Raw genomic sequence first — 13,752 nt, forward strand, 5'->3', positions numbered from 1 at the left:
GAAAAAATTCAAACGAAATGTGCAAATTGAAAAAATTTTGAATTTTATAAAAAAGCTTAAAATTATTGTTCAGCGCCAAATAGTATAAGTGTCAGAATTGGTTCATTTTGGAAGAATTTATTGGATTTGAATTGTTTTGTTATGGTTTTTCATTTTTTAACAAATAATTAATAAAACAGATATTTAACTAATTTTGATTGAAAAACGTACTCGAATTAACGAAAAATTCGATGTAACGAACCGGCCTGACAATTAATGTGTTCGTTATTTCGGAAAACTACTGTATTTAAATAATTACTGAATGTGACACTATGCATATGGCAATTAAATGTTGTTAAATGTCGCTCTTGCATAATAATTTGCGTATCTAACTCACAAGTATATAAGTATATACATGCATACATACATATGTATATACGGATGTTTTCAATTAATTTGAGCAAGAACTAAATGCATATTAGCAAAATCTTAAATTATACACATTTTTGTTAAAAATAAGATACAATATATACTTTATATGTATATTTATAAGGTATTTCAACCCCGACCGGAACCGCGTGCTGCGCACTAGCTGGAAGTACAAAAGTTTAAGAGTTTCCTAAAAAAAAACAACAATTAATTTATAAACATTTAATTATATGGATAATAAAGTCTACAAAATATATATTTTTCCCGGAAATAATTCTGTAAATTACCGCCATAACAAGTGCAATTTTCAATCAAACAAAATTGTTTTTAATTAAATTTGTAACTATGTATATACAGTTGCGGTCAAATGGGACTTACTATGTATGTAACAAGTAAAGAAAGGCTAAATTCAGGTGTAAACAATCATTATATTATATAACGGCTCAAAGGGATAAAAACGCGCACTTCTGTCAGCAAAACTTTAAAATCAGTTTTGTATCCTAAGTCACAACTCGTTCTTAGATGGAATTGTGAAGAGATTACAATAAAACAAATGTTTAAGGGATTTCATTAAATTTTGGCATTAAACCACTTTATATCTCAAGCCACATGGAAATAAAATGTTTCACTTACTGGATAATCGAGTATAACAATAATGAAATAATGAAAATAACTAGATTAGTAAGTAAACGTGATCTCACGGAACCCTCATGAATACTAAATAAAGCTACATATCTACATTTCATGGGTTAATCTGCAATCAGGTTTGTGCACCTATTAAGCGGGAAGGTGACGTTAGGTTTGTTAACATTTTCAGGGGTCATGTGAAGTCCGATTTGTTCGGCCTGGTGGTGCCAAGTTTGCATACACTTCATGTATTCTTCATATGTTTGTTTGCCGAATATAACGGTTAATGTCTGTAATATCTTAATAATAATTAGTATATATAGAGGAAAAAAGGAGAAGTAAAAATGTAGAAAAACCAGTCTGGACCCAGTGATAACAATGTTCATCAAGTAATCGTCCATCTGTAAAGCCAATCTTTCAAGATATCGGGATGCAAAAGCGATAGCACGCACGTTTTAATAGGTCCTCTTCTACGTTTGCACACCACGAAGATAGTGACCGCAGCTGTGTTACAGCTAACAACAAGCCATAGTGTTTTTCATCATGCCGAAACTACACCTGCAAACGCTGATAAGGCGAGCATTCGAATACTTTCACAAATTCGCCTTTAATCGGTCCGTCGGCATATCATCATTCATATCAATCTCTGTTGATAGCGTATAATCAATGGAATATTTCCTATTTCATACACACATACATACATACGTATTACATATGCACGCATACAGTTGTTTGTGGCAATATGTTCGAAAGATTACAATTAATTTAATCGCATTCGCGAAACATAAAAATCGTTAACCGCAATTAAAATGTAGAATAATAAGAATTGCTATATACATATATACAAATATATATACATATATATGTATATAAAATTATTTGTTGTTGATTTGTTATTAACATCTGAGCCACGCGACAACCCATGAAATCATGGGTGATAACCGAGCAGTCGTATGCAAATATCACGCAAAAATGTGCACGACTACACATATACATAGGCTCGTGAGGAAAACTGAATAAAAACAAAAGCACTGCTAAGTTCGATCGAAACCGAACACTATGTGAGAGTAAAAACAATCAACGAATGAATAATAAACTTTGCGACTTTCCTTTATTGGACGTCAAACGTTTCTAAATTATAGTCCTAGCTTAGAAGTGTCGTACTACAAAACAAATTTATATTAAATTCTTTCATCAAAGTTTAATTATTTTCGGGATTATATTAATTTGTGTATGCACAAATACTTTGAAAAGTTTGTTTTTTGAAAAGTTTTTTAGTCGGGAAGTGCACTTGGTTATCGTCTGATTTTGCATACGTGCATTCTAACTCAAAATGTCAAGGACCTTAGAACATGTTAAATATTCATATGAATGTTGCATCAATATTGCGATTTTAGAATTTTCAATTGGGTATAGAACAATATAAAAACTTTGTGCTACGGAATAGTCCGTCCCAAGAAGTATATTGCTGTAGCAGAGAATTTCTCCATAACAAACGAATAAACGATCGGGAAAAAGAAGAGGCGAAACCTAGACATTTTAGTTAGGAATGCTAAAAAGACGAAGCCTATAGAAGAGATATTTTTCAGCGGTAAGTGATGTATTATTTATCACATCACTTTCTACGCTTTTCAAATAAGTCCCATTGTTTTGTTACTATGCAATATTCACGTCTTGGCAGATGCTTAATGGCATTTGTGTTTATTAAATGGATGATTGGGCAAAATACCAAGCCGAGCATCGAAGCGAGAACGAAAAATTTCTATTGAGCTGTCGATACAGCTTTGAACACACCACTTTTGAAGAATCTTAAGCAATCTCCGTAACGTTCACACTCGTATACACGTACATACAAACACCTCAGTAGGTATTTATTTTGGAATTTGGACTATGGCGAATTTGGTAAATAAAAAAAACACGCAACCATATGTTGACAGATCAAAGCTCGAATAATTAAATATGCAAGTACTGGCAGCTAAAAAAACTATTTTATTAGCGTCTACAAAAATAAGGCCCGGCCCAGCAAGCAAATAAGAACTAATATATGCATACAATGTATTTGTATGTATGTACATACATATATGTATGTAATAAAGTGTGTAATCAGATGATAACCAATATTGGCACCATGAGTAAGCAAACGTCTGAAATTAGCAATTGAAATTGCGACGAAATGTTCCGTATTGCACGTCTGCTGCCAATGCTCTCTTGAACTTTAAACGGCGCAACAATAATGATAAGAATACGCAGAATTTTGATCGTTGTTTTTATTGTGGCTAGTTCTTGGAATCTGTGGGGGAACTGTGAAATTCCCTTCAACCTTACCTAATGAATGTGCATCTTGGCCACCAGAGTCTCCCGCGTTCTATGATCATATATGTATGTATGCATTATCGCCCGTTTACCAACAAGGGCTATTTCAGTTGCAATATTTCATCGTATGGGTCTTACCATACATAAACACGTCTTCAATTTAAATCACTTTTATAGCCAACATAAACCAGCAATCATTCAATTACGATAGATTCACCTTGAAATGTTTATGCATACATACATACAAATTTATACTCTTATGTTTAAATTTTATTATTTAGTTATTTATTGATTTATTTATCGAACTTGTATAGATTACTGCATTTTTGGAAACAGAGTTTTGCGCTGGACTAATCTCACAGTTAGATGCCTGGTGTTCTTCCCTTAACTACGGACTTCAACAAATTGTTTAGAAATACAGTGGAACTTCTCTAACTCGAATCACCATAATCCAAAAAAAAACTTCGAGTTAGAGAGACTTCGAGTTATAGAAATTTTCATTAAAACATAAATTTTTCATTTTAATTCACAAAAAGTTTTATTTAAACACATTAAAACATGTATTCTGTAATTTTGTTTGTTGCACTTTGCTATCGTTTGGCTCTTGACATCTGTATCTCATGCCATTGTTACACGATTTATGAAATCTATAAGTGTAATATCATATTTTTTGTTCGCCTCCATACGAATATATGGACTACTTTCAATTGCCCTGGTCGAAAAGTTCAATTTATGGAAGGAAATTTCTATGATATATTTTACTTCTATTGCCAATTTAAGAATTCGAGATATGGAGAACTTCGACTTATAGAAGTTCGAGTTATAGAAGTTCCATTGTATATTCAAAATTCGCTCGTCCATAGCTTTTGGAGGGTATTTATGGTAATAATTTGTCATTTCTCGTTTTCCACACGTTTTGATTTACTTCCATCATTGTGAAGGCCATCTTTTAAAAATGTTTTGGGTGTTGGGTCTAAGTAAAATTATTTGGAAACATTTTTTCTTATTCAGCGAATTGTTGACTCAGACATCGCCCTTACTTCAATTTGATATTATCCCAACTACATATGTATGTATGTATATTACTATTAGTTAAGATTAGAGGTAGATATACGAAAATATCTTGATTTCTTGAAGTTCTATAATTTCTTGAAAATTTGATTGATCACTTGATTTATATATGTATATATAATTACTATATTCACCGTTTTCGTTGGTCCTTTATATTTTCGACTCTTACTTTCTATTGTAAAACATGAACGTTTCTGAAGTAAGATGATTTTTCTACTCGGAATAACTCCACAAAAACAATGAGAGATATACATATATATTTTTGCGTTGATATTAATGCGAGATTATACTAAAAATACTTAATATGATGAAATTAAGTATTACTAATTGTTTTAATTATAATCACAAGTAACAATTGTTGATATTTAGTAAATTTTGTGCATTGGAGTTTATTTATGACAAAGGTCAGAAGTCGGAGTCTAAGGGTTCTAAATGCGAAGCCATCAGACAGAAATTTTGCACACAGCAGAAAGCTCAAAAGCTTCGTCTATCGTCACAAGTCGGTTATTCTTGGAAAATGAAATTATATTTATTCGGTAAACTTGATTACACTTAAAAATGAATTTAGAATGTATGAATTAATGCATGTATTTTTGCAGACTATACATCCGAAGACAGATATTGATTGAGTATCATATTTTATGTACTTCTTGTATGTATTTAATAGAAACAGGCACTATCTATTCCTGAGGGTTTATTAACTAAATCAAATATAGCGACCCTGTTTGAAGTTCAGCAAAAGTAAATAATAAAAAATAATATTATTAATATTGGGCGAAAGCTCTAAGCGTTCTAACTTTTACTATAAATGCGCTGGACACATCTCCGAAATCCAGTGAGTGTCCATTAAACAATATCACCGTCAACTACATTTTAAGGAACAGCAAAAGCAGTACTCCAACAGAAACAGTAGCGAGAGTAGAGGTAAAGAACATTGGATTAGCTTTGTGAAAAACTTTTCGGAAGCACAACAAGAGCACGAGTATAATATACATACTTATGTACGTGTAGTTGTGTGTATTAAAGCAAGTGATAGATAAGAGTGTGCAGAAGGGTGAAACTTTCGCAAAATAATATTATTCTACAAAACTGGTTCCACGATCGCTAGCCGAGGTGGAGCGACCGAAGAGCATCTACAAAATGTGTCGCTAGTTTGTTGTGAGCACAATTCGCACTTTGCCGGGAACCGTCAAACGAAACGGTCGCGAAAGTGGGAGAGTCCGTTTAACCCATATTCATGTAGAACGTTTTTATTTTATTTTTATAAACTCTTGTGGTATTATTTACATAGTTGTTGTACCAGCGGTCGACGTGCCAAATAAGCATCCGATTTCTTTTTGTTTTATTTTCGTTAAAAGCGAAAAGTCGCGTATATTATTTAATTTGGCCTGTTATAGTCAACTAACGGTAAGAGCATTGATTAGTTTTCCCCCACTTTTTTGCGAACTCTTTCAATTATCATAAAGTGTTAAGTGGCGAAATTGCGTTTTGTTTTCTAAGTGAAAAATTACACATGCCTATAGATGGTAGACCAAAAGCCTTCATGTGTATACCAACTATTGGATATATCGATTGAATAACACGTCGCGTCTTCCTGGCCACTCAGTACAAATGGACAAATGCGAACCAGCGAGAAATTTTACAACTTTTCATACTTGCTCACAGCTCATACACAGACACGTATGTGAATTGTACGTATGTAAATAATGGAATATAAGCATTACGTGGCCCAAGCGTCAACGAATCAACCTGAAATCATCACAAGTGAAAATATGTGCACATGAAGGAAGAAATTCGAAAGGATTCTTGGTTTTAATAACAAGTGATAAGTACACATATAACCATAATAACATAGGCAAACTTATAAATATGTATGCACATATGTCGGTAATCAGCGAAGTATCAGCGGCACACGTTTCACTAAGAATATGAGCGAAAGCACGCGTGAATGACAGTTACAAAATGGTATATGTATGTATATATTGTATCACTGTGCCAACAATAATAACTAGAGTATACTTACGTACATATCCATATATGCATGTATATATGTGTTAACTAATCGGCAGTTGTTCAAAGAAAGTACAGTCCAAGCTGATGCGAAATATAAGTGCATACGGTACATATACACACACAATCATACAAACAACTGACTGCAGTAATAAATGTGGTTAGAAAAGTGCATATTTACACATTTGGGGTATGGCGTATATTTACTATATAATTTTAATGACATCTGATGATCAAGTCCATAGCTAAGTCATATTTGCATTGATTAGAGTTATCTCCAAGAGGTAGCAAGGAAGTAAGATATATGTATGTAAAAATATTGTTGTTATTGTTGCATTTCTAACAAAGACTTAATTTGATCCCGACATCTGCCTGTCGAGTGATTCACAATTTCTGCGACTTAGCGACTCCATGCACGCTTCAATTTGATGATGTGTGTGGACTTTAACATGTGTGTTATACGTGCTTAAGCATATTATATTATTATTATGCATATATACATTTGACGGCGGCTAATTGCGAACCTTTGATCTGAATATTTTTTACTATCATTTCAGTGGAGTGATTTCGACTTTAATTATTTGCTTTGTCAGAAGAGGTTAGCGAAAAGTCAAATAGAAGTCACTGGACCGCGCGATCAGCACTGCGAAAAATATGCATTCGGCTTTCCCTTGATAATACTTTTGTACACACTCACATATATCCATACATATGTACATCTCGTATGGATCAGTGCTGAGTTGGTTGATGTCGGTATTTGGCTATTGGCTAATCAAACATCAGAGAAGATCAAAAGTTACACATTATAATTACCGGCGCGTGGATTATTTATTAATATAAAATTAACGCCCATTAGGTTTTTTTCATCGGCTTTTTTCCAACAGCCTATATTTGTGGAATGTTAAGACTTCATACATCCTTCTATTATCCATTCAACGTTGTTACAATGGTACATAAACGGAAGACACAAATAATATTGATTTCTGTTTTCTCAAATTGCCAGACAGCATTCAGCAACAGTCCATTATATAGCTTATATTACTAATTTTCAGTGCTGAATCTTTTTATATCATGAAAATAATTTAATGTTAATTTTAACGACTAAATCAAATACGTCTCAACACAGGGTAACACCGTAGTTCGGATGTGAAATCTGTGAAATATTTTCACCTAAAATTCAGAGTGTTCTGATTTAGTTAGGGATGCTTCCGGATATTTTTATAAGTTTCTTTTATTTTCACATTTTTAGATTCATCATGCCACCAAATGCTGCAGCAATAAATCACAATTCCTTGGATGCCCTAACGGCACAGAAGGTTGACGGAACCAAAAACAATTTAGGGCCGTCCAAAGAAACCGGAGTTTTGTTTGAATATGATGCCGACACTGCTGATGGAGCCTTGAACATTGATGTGCTCCAGCGCAAACGTGCCGAGAAACGCAAGCTGAAACTGGTTTGGCGAAATATAATTATCTTTGGATACTTGCACCTTGCAGCGCTTTACGGTGCTTGGTTATTCTTTACCTCAGCAAAGTGGCCGACGGTGTTTTTCTGTAAGTATTTTTAGTGACCTTCGAAATCGAAATTTCATTACCGTTTGTCATTTTCCAGCCATCTATCTATATTCAATTGGTGTTTTGGGTATCACGGCGGGAGCTCATCGTTTGTGGGCTCACCGCTCTTACAAGGCTAAATGGCCTTTGAGAGCATTGCTTATTGCTTTCAATACGTGCGCTTTCCAAGATGCCGCCTTCCACTGGGCCCGTGACCATCGTGTACATCACAAGTTTTCCGAAACCGATGCAGATCCCCATAACGCTACACGAGGCTTCTTCTTCTCCCACATCGGTTGGTTGTTATGCAAGAAACATCCCGACGTTATAGCCAAAGGCAAAAGCTTAGATTTGACCGATTTACATGCTGACCGTATTCTCATGTGGCAGTTGAAGTAAGTCCAATTTGATTTCAGTATTTTCTCCGTTAGCTTTACACAGATGTTTCAATTAAATTTGTTTTATGTTATTTTACCAGACACTACAACATACTGATGCCTTTGGCATGCTTCATCCTTCCAACCGTTATACCTATGTACTTCTGGAATGAGACATTAATCAACTCGTGGTTTGTGGCAGCGATGTTCCGTTGGTGTTTCTTGCTGAACGTCACTTGGTGTGTGAATAGTGCTGCGCACAAATTTGGTGGTCGTCCATATGATAAGTGTGTACAATAATAATTCACTTGATTTATTTAATTTTATTCTACCTTAATTTTTTCTTATGTAGAAACATCAATCCCTCGCAATGCCCATCCGTTTCAGCATTTGCATTCGGCGAAGGCTGGCACAACTATCATCACGTCTTCCCATGGGACTACAAAACGGCAGAGTGGGGCAACTATTCCCTAAATTTGACTACCGCTTTCATCGATTTTTTCGCTAAAATTGGCTGGGCGTATGATTTGAAAACCGTTTCCGCCGATATAATTGAAAAACGTGTGAAACGTACTGGTGATGGTTCACACGAACTTTGGGGCTATGGTGACAATGACATTACCAAAGAGGACCAAGAAGGCATTATTACAATTAACAAGAAACAGGAGTAATGTAGGCATCGGTTGAATACATGTTATACCCAAAATGTCTGATTTTCTCAAATGTGTCTTACCTGATCATTAAGTCAGGAAAAAGAAAGGCTAGCAATGTATTTTAAAAGGGTGATCATCAAAAGTCATTAACTATTTAAAATTATTCCTCTCCTATTTTATGCATCAAAACAATAAATTTGTATTTTGTGCAAAGATAATCCAAAAGAAGCTAGTTAACTAAATGGATAAAAATTAAGATAATTTATAAAACACATACATAAGTATATAATATAATGTATATATAATATAACTATTTGAAATGTAGATACGTACGAGTATGATGCGGTTAATTGGGCATCGCTCCTGTAACTATGTTAAAAAAATTATGATTTTGTGCAAGCGTACATCCATTCATTTATGCTTTCCATATGCATGGTTATGTATTAAGATTATCTACATATATACCATAAATAACCTCTTGAATAAAATACTATCGGTTATGAAAACATACACAGAAACGAATCGTTGTTAAAACTTATGTAAACACGAAAAAATCGATATTTTAATATTGAAAAAGCAAACAGAGACCAATGGTTAATATAGACGTAATTTTCACTAAACCAAAACGAACGTTTTGTACTAACAAAAGTTTTTTGTGGTTTTGAAAACTAAATCAGTGGTTTACTGCGAGACCGAAATATAAAACTTGCTTAACTTTAACTTTCTTAAACTTAATACATATAATTTTCCCCAGATAAGTTTGAGGAATGCTGTCGGATTGCGACCCTTGTCCAGATAAAAATCTGTTATCATTCCAGTTATTATAATAGGAAATACGTAGGCCCGACTGTTGTGGGAATGATACTTTCAAATGTGCGATTTTTTGGCTCCTGAATTGTTCAAATGCAACACTAATGATTCAGATAAACAATTAAATATACAGTTTTAATGCATTTTATTATATTGATTAAAAAATAATCAGTGCATAGAACCCTTGTCTTCTGCATAAAGAAAGTATATAGGGATTCGATCACCATTTGGTAAATAAACAAGTTCCGTGTGCGATATAAGATGAATTGCAGCTAGCCCATAAAATAACATTGGCAGTCCTACAGTTATGTAAAAACTCATAAAAATAATACTTTGAAATAATAGAAATATAAAATAATTGTATTTACCCAAATTTATTACTTTCAAAAATCGGAAAAACTTATCTTCCATGGAAAGATCTTGAATTGCCCGTTTGCTGCAGTGATATTTCATATATGGATAACATCCTGTACGGAGTATATGATAATTTGCCCCAGAGTCAAGAGTCCAATTGAAGTGTGACCTACCACGTTGATCATTCTCAACATCCCTGAACTGAATTCATACATATAAATAGGTGCGTAAGTAAAGAAATTACATTTTACATCTGTGCTTCATTTGCCTTCACAAAATAAGACGTCCACGGTGGTTCGTTACATTGTTTAAGGTAAGCGGTTAAGACTTCTGAAGCTTTTGGCTTCAACAAACTAGCCGAAAGACGCATATTGGAAAAGCTTTTGGATTGCGTCACTTTTAATCATATATATTTAACTAGTTAGCCATTTGTTTTATTTTCCAAAGACCGGTTATGAATGCCACGTGACATTGCAGACACAATAGCCTCCCTTGGCAAAAAACTAACCACTTTAACACTCTTTTAATTTCTTTTAATGACTGCAAACAAACGAATCATTGATTTCTCGCATATTTTATAAAATCTAATTCTAATACAAGATGTATTTATTGATGAAAAACTAATATATGACCTTGGAACAGCTGACGACAGTGATGAGGAAAGTCTATAAAATATGCAACAGAAATCGCTTGAGTTTGACAACAATTGTTTGCTCCTATTTTATCATATACTATTTGTAGAATTGTTTCATAGAATCTAGCTCACAATACTTTTATTTGCTTTTACTTTCTCTGATATTCACCTGAAAACCGTACAAAATACTACGGTACTAATTTTAGATATATATGTTTCAATGGAAATGGGCGCTCGGCACTTTAAAATAATACTTACACAACACTGATTCTCAAGACAGCTGTTTGAGCACAATGTTGCCAACGTCAGCTGTGAAATTTTTGTTAGTGTTTTCATAGTTTGGTATTTTCTGGGGATGGTTATGAGAATAGTGCAAATAGTAGATACATATCATTCTTAATTGGCTAGTCATATTTTTGTTGTGGTGTAGTGATTGCTCCACAGATTACGTGATAATAATCGAGTGGAATAATATCCCATAAAATTTATTTTTTTCGCAATATAATATTACAGGCAATAATTTGAAAATGTGGCCCAGATTGTGGGTTTCAGCCAGACGTTCTGCTGTTCAATTAAATATTGAAAATGCATTAAAGATCTCTTTCCGACACTCATCTAGCCAGGCCAAGCAGGTGGAAATTTCCGATGCCAAATTAACTAATTCCGTTTTTCAAACAGAAAAATTCGACAATATTCGTATATACAATGAACCAATTCCGGAATATCTACCCGGTTCCAATGAAATTAAAAATTTGGAGAAAGCACTTGAACATTATGAAAATAATTGTGAAGATATACCTATTGTTATAAACGGTAAAGAGATAAGGGAAGGACAGGAGGCGTACCAAGTTATGCCACACAAGAAAAATCACAAGCTTGCTAAATATTATTATGCCAACAATGCTACCATAGAAGAAGCTATACGTGTCTCAGTGCAGAAACAAAAGGAATGGGATAAAACTCCTCTTAAAAAGCGTATTGAAATTTGGGAGAGAGCTGCTGATCTTATGGCTAAAAAGTATCGTGCTGATTTGTTAGCTACTACCATGTTGGGACAATCAAAAACCGTAATACAGGCTGAAATAGATGCTGGTGCTGAATTGATCGATTTTATCAGGATGAATGCCGGTTATTTGAAAAATTTGGCTATGGAACAACCACTAAGTCCACAACCAGGAATAACCAAAAACCATTTACGTTTTCGGGGTTTGGAGGGATTTGTTGCAGCAATAACACCCTTTAATTTCACAGCTATTGGTGGTAATTTAGCGTTTGCACCAGCGTTGATGGGTTGTAGTGTGTTATGGAAGCCGTCAGACACCGCTATGCTTTCCAATTGGACGGTGTTTAAAATCATGCGTGAAGCTGGTGTACCCGATGGTGTAGTAAACTTCGTTCCAGCTATTGGTAAATAATTATTTTTAAAACTGATATACATATTTATATGAATTGAAATTTATATGTATTAATCATATGTCCCTATGTTAATGTTAATTCATGTGTATATAATATTGGTGTTTTATTCGATAGGCAAGAATTTCGGTGACACGATTACTAATTCCGCCGATTTGGCTAGCATCAATTTTACTGGTTCCACAGCCACATTCAAAACTCTCTGGAAGTTGGTGGGTAACAAAATTGATCAGTATAAAAACTATCCACGCTTAATAGGTGAATGTGGAGGCAAGAATTTCCACTTTATTCACCCATCTGCGAATGTGGAAACCGCAGTTGCGCAAACTATTCGCTCTGCTTTTGAATATGGTGGACAGAAGTGTTCCGCTTGCTCTCGCCTATATGTACCAGAATCACTTTGGGAGTCACAATTTAAACGACCACTCATAGAGAAGACTAAGAATTTGAAAGTTGGCGATGTTCGTGAACTTGACAGTTTCTACTCGGCGGTTATTGATGAAAACTCATTTCAACGTATTCTTGGGTTTATTAATGAGGCCAAAGAGGATCCCGACTGCACAGTATTGGCAGGTGGAAATTTGTCCAATTTGAAAGGCTACTTCGTGGAACCAACCATTGTACAAGTGAAAGACCCACATAAGCGTGTAATACGAGATGAAATATTTGGACCAGTATTGTCAGTGTATGTTTATAAGGACAGCGATTTGGATAAGGCTCTAGATTTGGTGAGAAATACAACAAAATATGCGTTGACTGGCAGCGTTTTTGCCACAGATGAAGCTTTTTTAAAACGAGCTTTAGATGAGTTTAAAGAAGCCGCTGGCAACTTCTATATTAATGATAAATCCACTGGTGCTGTCGTTGGACAACAACCCTTCGGTGGGGCACGTCAGTCCGGTACGAATGATAAAGCAGGGTGTCCATTTTATCTGATGCGTTTCGCATCATTGCAAGCTGTAAAGGAGACATTCGTATCCCTACCCGATATATACTATCCTTATATGAACAAAACGAAAAACTAAATAAATCACGATGATATTTCTCTTTAAATGAAACTAAGCGAATCTCGAATGGCAGTTAAAAACTAAAACTAAAAATGTTTACATGTTTTGTGGTTATAAATCATTTATTTTATTCCGAATATATTAAATCAATTAAGCAATTATAAATTACAATTTATTCAATGTGTATTAGAATCTCTTTAACGAACAATTAACGTACATACTACATATACATATACTAGCTAATTACTTCAGCGAGCTGAATGCTGATTTACATGCCCTCGAACATTGCACGTGTTCACTAGTAGCCGAGCCCACTATTTGTTATCACTATTTTTATATTCTGGTTCGTTGGTGGTACTTTATTACATACATACCCATATATACTTGTGTACAATAAAAGCAACACAGACCTGCGATAATCATTTGCTTGTGGTTTTATTTCTGTTATTCTGTTTCCATTTGTATTAAATGTTAGGGGTCAATACTAGTCATAAGCGTGTCTAAGGAGTGCAGCCACACAC

At 34.3% G+C, this 13,752-nt stretch overlaps 3 protein-coding genes across 5 annotated transcripts; 2 read left to right on the forward strand and 1 right to left on the reverse strand.

The window, feature by feature from the left end:
- Positions 1–5,184: 5,184 nt before the first annotated feature.
- Positions 5,185–9,531, forward strand: LOC105214325 (acyl-CoA Delta-9 desaturase). Of its 3 annotated transcripts, none has more exons than XM_011187689.3 (5): positions 5,185–5,343; positions 7,679–7,983; positions 8,042–8,378; positions 8,462–8,647; positions 8,713–9,531. In XM_011187689.3, the coding sequence occupies exons 2-5, from the start codon at positions 7,686–7,688 to the stop codon at positions 9,029–9,031; spliced, it is 1,140 nt and encodes a 379-aa protein (XP_011185991.1). In that variant the 5' UTR covers positions 5,185–5,343; positions 7,679–7,685; the 3' UTR covers positions 9,032–9,531. The 3 variants fall into 3 exon arrangements, with proteins under 3 accessions (XP_011185991.1, XP_011185990.1, XP_054081122.1); XM_011187688.3 differs by lacking the exon at positions 5,185–5,343 and adding an exon at positions 5,577–5,826; XM_054225147.1 differs by lacking the exon at positions 5,185–5,343 and adding an exon at positions 6,353–6,390.
- Positions 9,532–9,951: 420 nt separating this feature from the next.
- LOC105214323 (uncharacterized protein C15orf61 homolog) lies at positions 9,952–11,001 on the reverse strand. Its single transcript, XM_011187684.3, has 3 exons — positions 10,446–11,001; positions 10,192–10,378; positions 9,952–10,122 (listed from the first exon to the last, which is right to left on the reverse strand). Exons 1-3 carry the CDS (start codon positions 10,545–10,547, stop codon positions 9,992–9,994), a joined length of 420 nt encoding a protein of 139 aa, XP_011185986.1. The 5' UTR covers positions 10,548–11,001; the 3' UTR covers positions 9,952–9,991.
- Positions 10,261–13,653, forward strand: LOC105214324 (delta-1-pyrroline-5-carboxylate dehydrogenase, mitochondrial). Its single transcript, XM_011187686.3, has 3 exons — positions 10,261–10,400; positions 11,325–12,218; positions 12,342–13,653. Exons 2-3 carry the CDS (start codon positions 11,339–11,341, stop codon positions 13,247–13,249), a joined length of 1,788 nt encoding a protein of 595 aa, XP_011185988.1. The 5' UTR covers positions 10,261–10,400; positions 11,325–11,338; the 3' UTR covers positions 13,250–13,653.
- Positions 13,654–13,752: the final 99 nt, after the last annotated feature.

This window comes from Zeugodacus cucurbitae, chromosome 2 (assembly GCF_028554725.1).
Source record: "Zeugodacus cucurbitae isolate PBARC_wt_2022May chromosome 2, idZeuCucr1.2, whole genome shotgun sequence".
Taxonomy (NCBI): domain Eukaryota; kingdom Metazoa; phylum Arthropoda; class Insecta; order Diptera; family Tephritidae; genus Zeugodacus; species Zeugodacus cucurbitae.

Bases quoted from the DNA above. Each gene is read 5' to 3' on its own strand.
- LOC105214325 (XM_054225147.1), top strand. From the start codon at position 6,368: ATGACAGTTACAAAATGGTATAT. The intron at 7,984-8,041 runs GTAAGTATTTTT...GTCATTTTCCAG, and splicing joins GTGGCCGACGGTGTTTTTCT to CCATCTATCTATATTCAATT. The intron at 8,648-8,712 runs GTGTGTACAATA...TTTCTTATGTAG, and splicing joins GGTGGTCGTCCATATGATAA to AAACATCAATCCCTCGCAAT.
- LOC105214324 (XM_011187686.3), top strand. From the start codon at position 11,339: ATGTGGCCCAGATTGTGGGTTTCAGCCAGACGTTCTGCTGTTCAATTA. The intron at 12,219-12,341 runs GTAAATAATTAT...TTTATTCGATAG, and splicing joins AAACTTCGTTCCAGCTATTG to GCAAGAATTTCGGTGACACG.
- LOC105214323 (XM_011187684.3), bottom strand. From the start codon at position 10,547: ATGCGTCTTTCGGCTAGTTTGTTGAAGCCAAAAGCTTCAGAAGTCTTA. The intron at 10,379-10,445 runs GCAAATGAAGCA...GTATGAATTCAG, and splicing joins GGACGTCTTATTTTGTGAAG to TTCAGGGATGTTGAGAATGA. The intron at 10,123-10,191 runs GTAAATACAATT...ACATAACTGTAG, and splicing joins TTTGAAAGTAATAAATTTGG to GACTGCCAATGTTATTTTAT.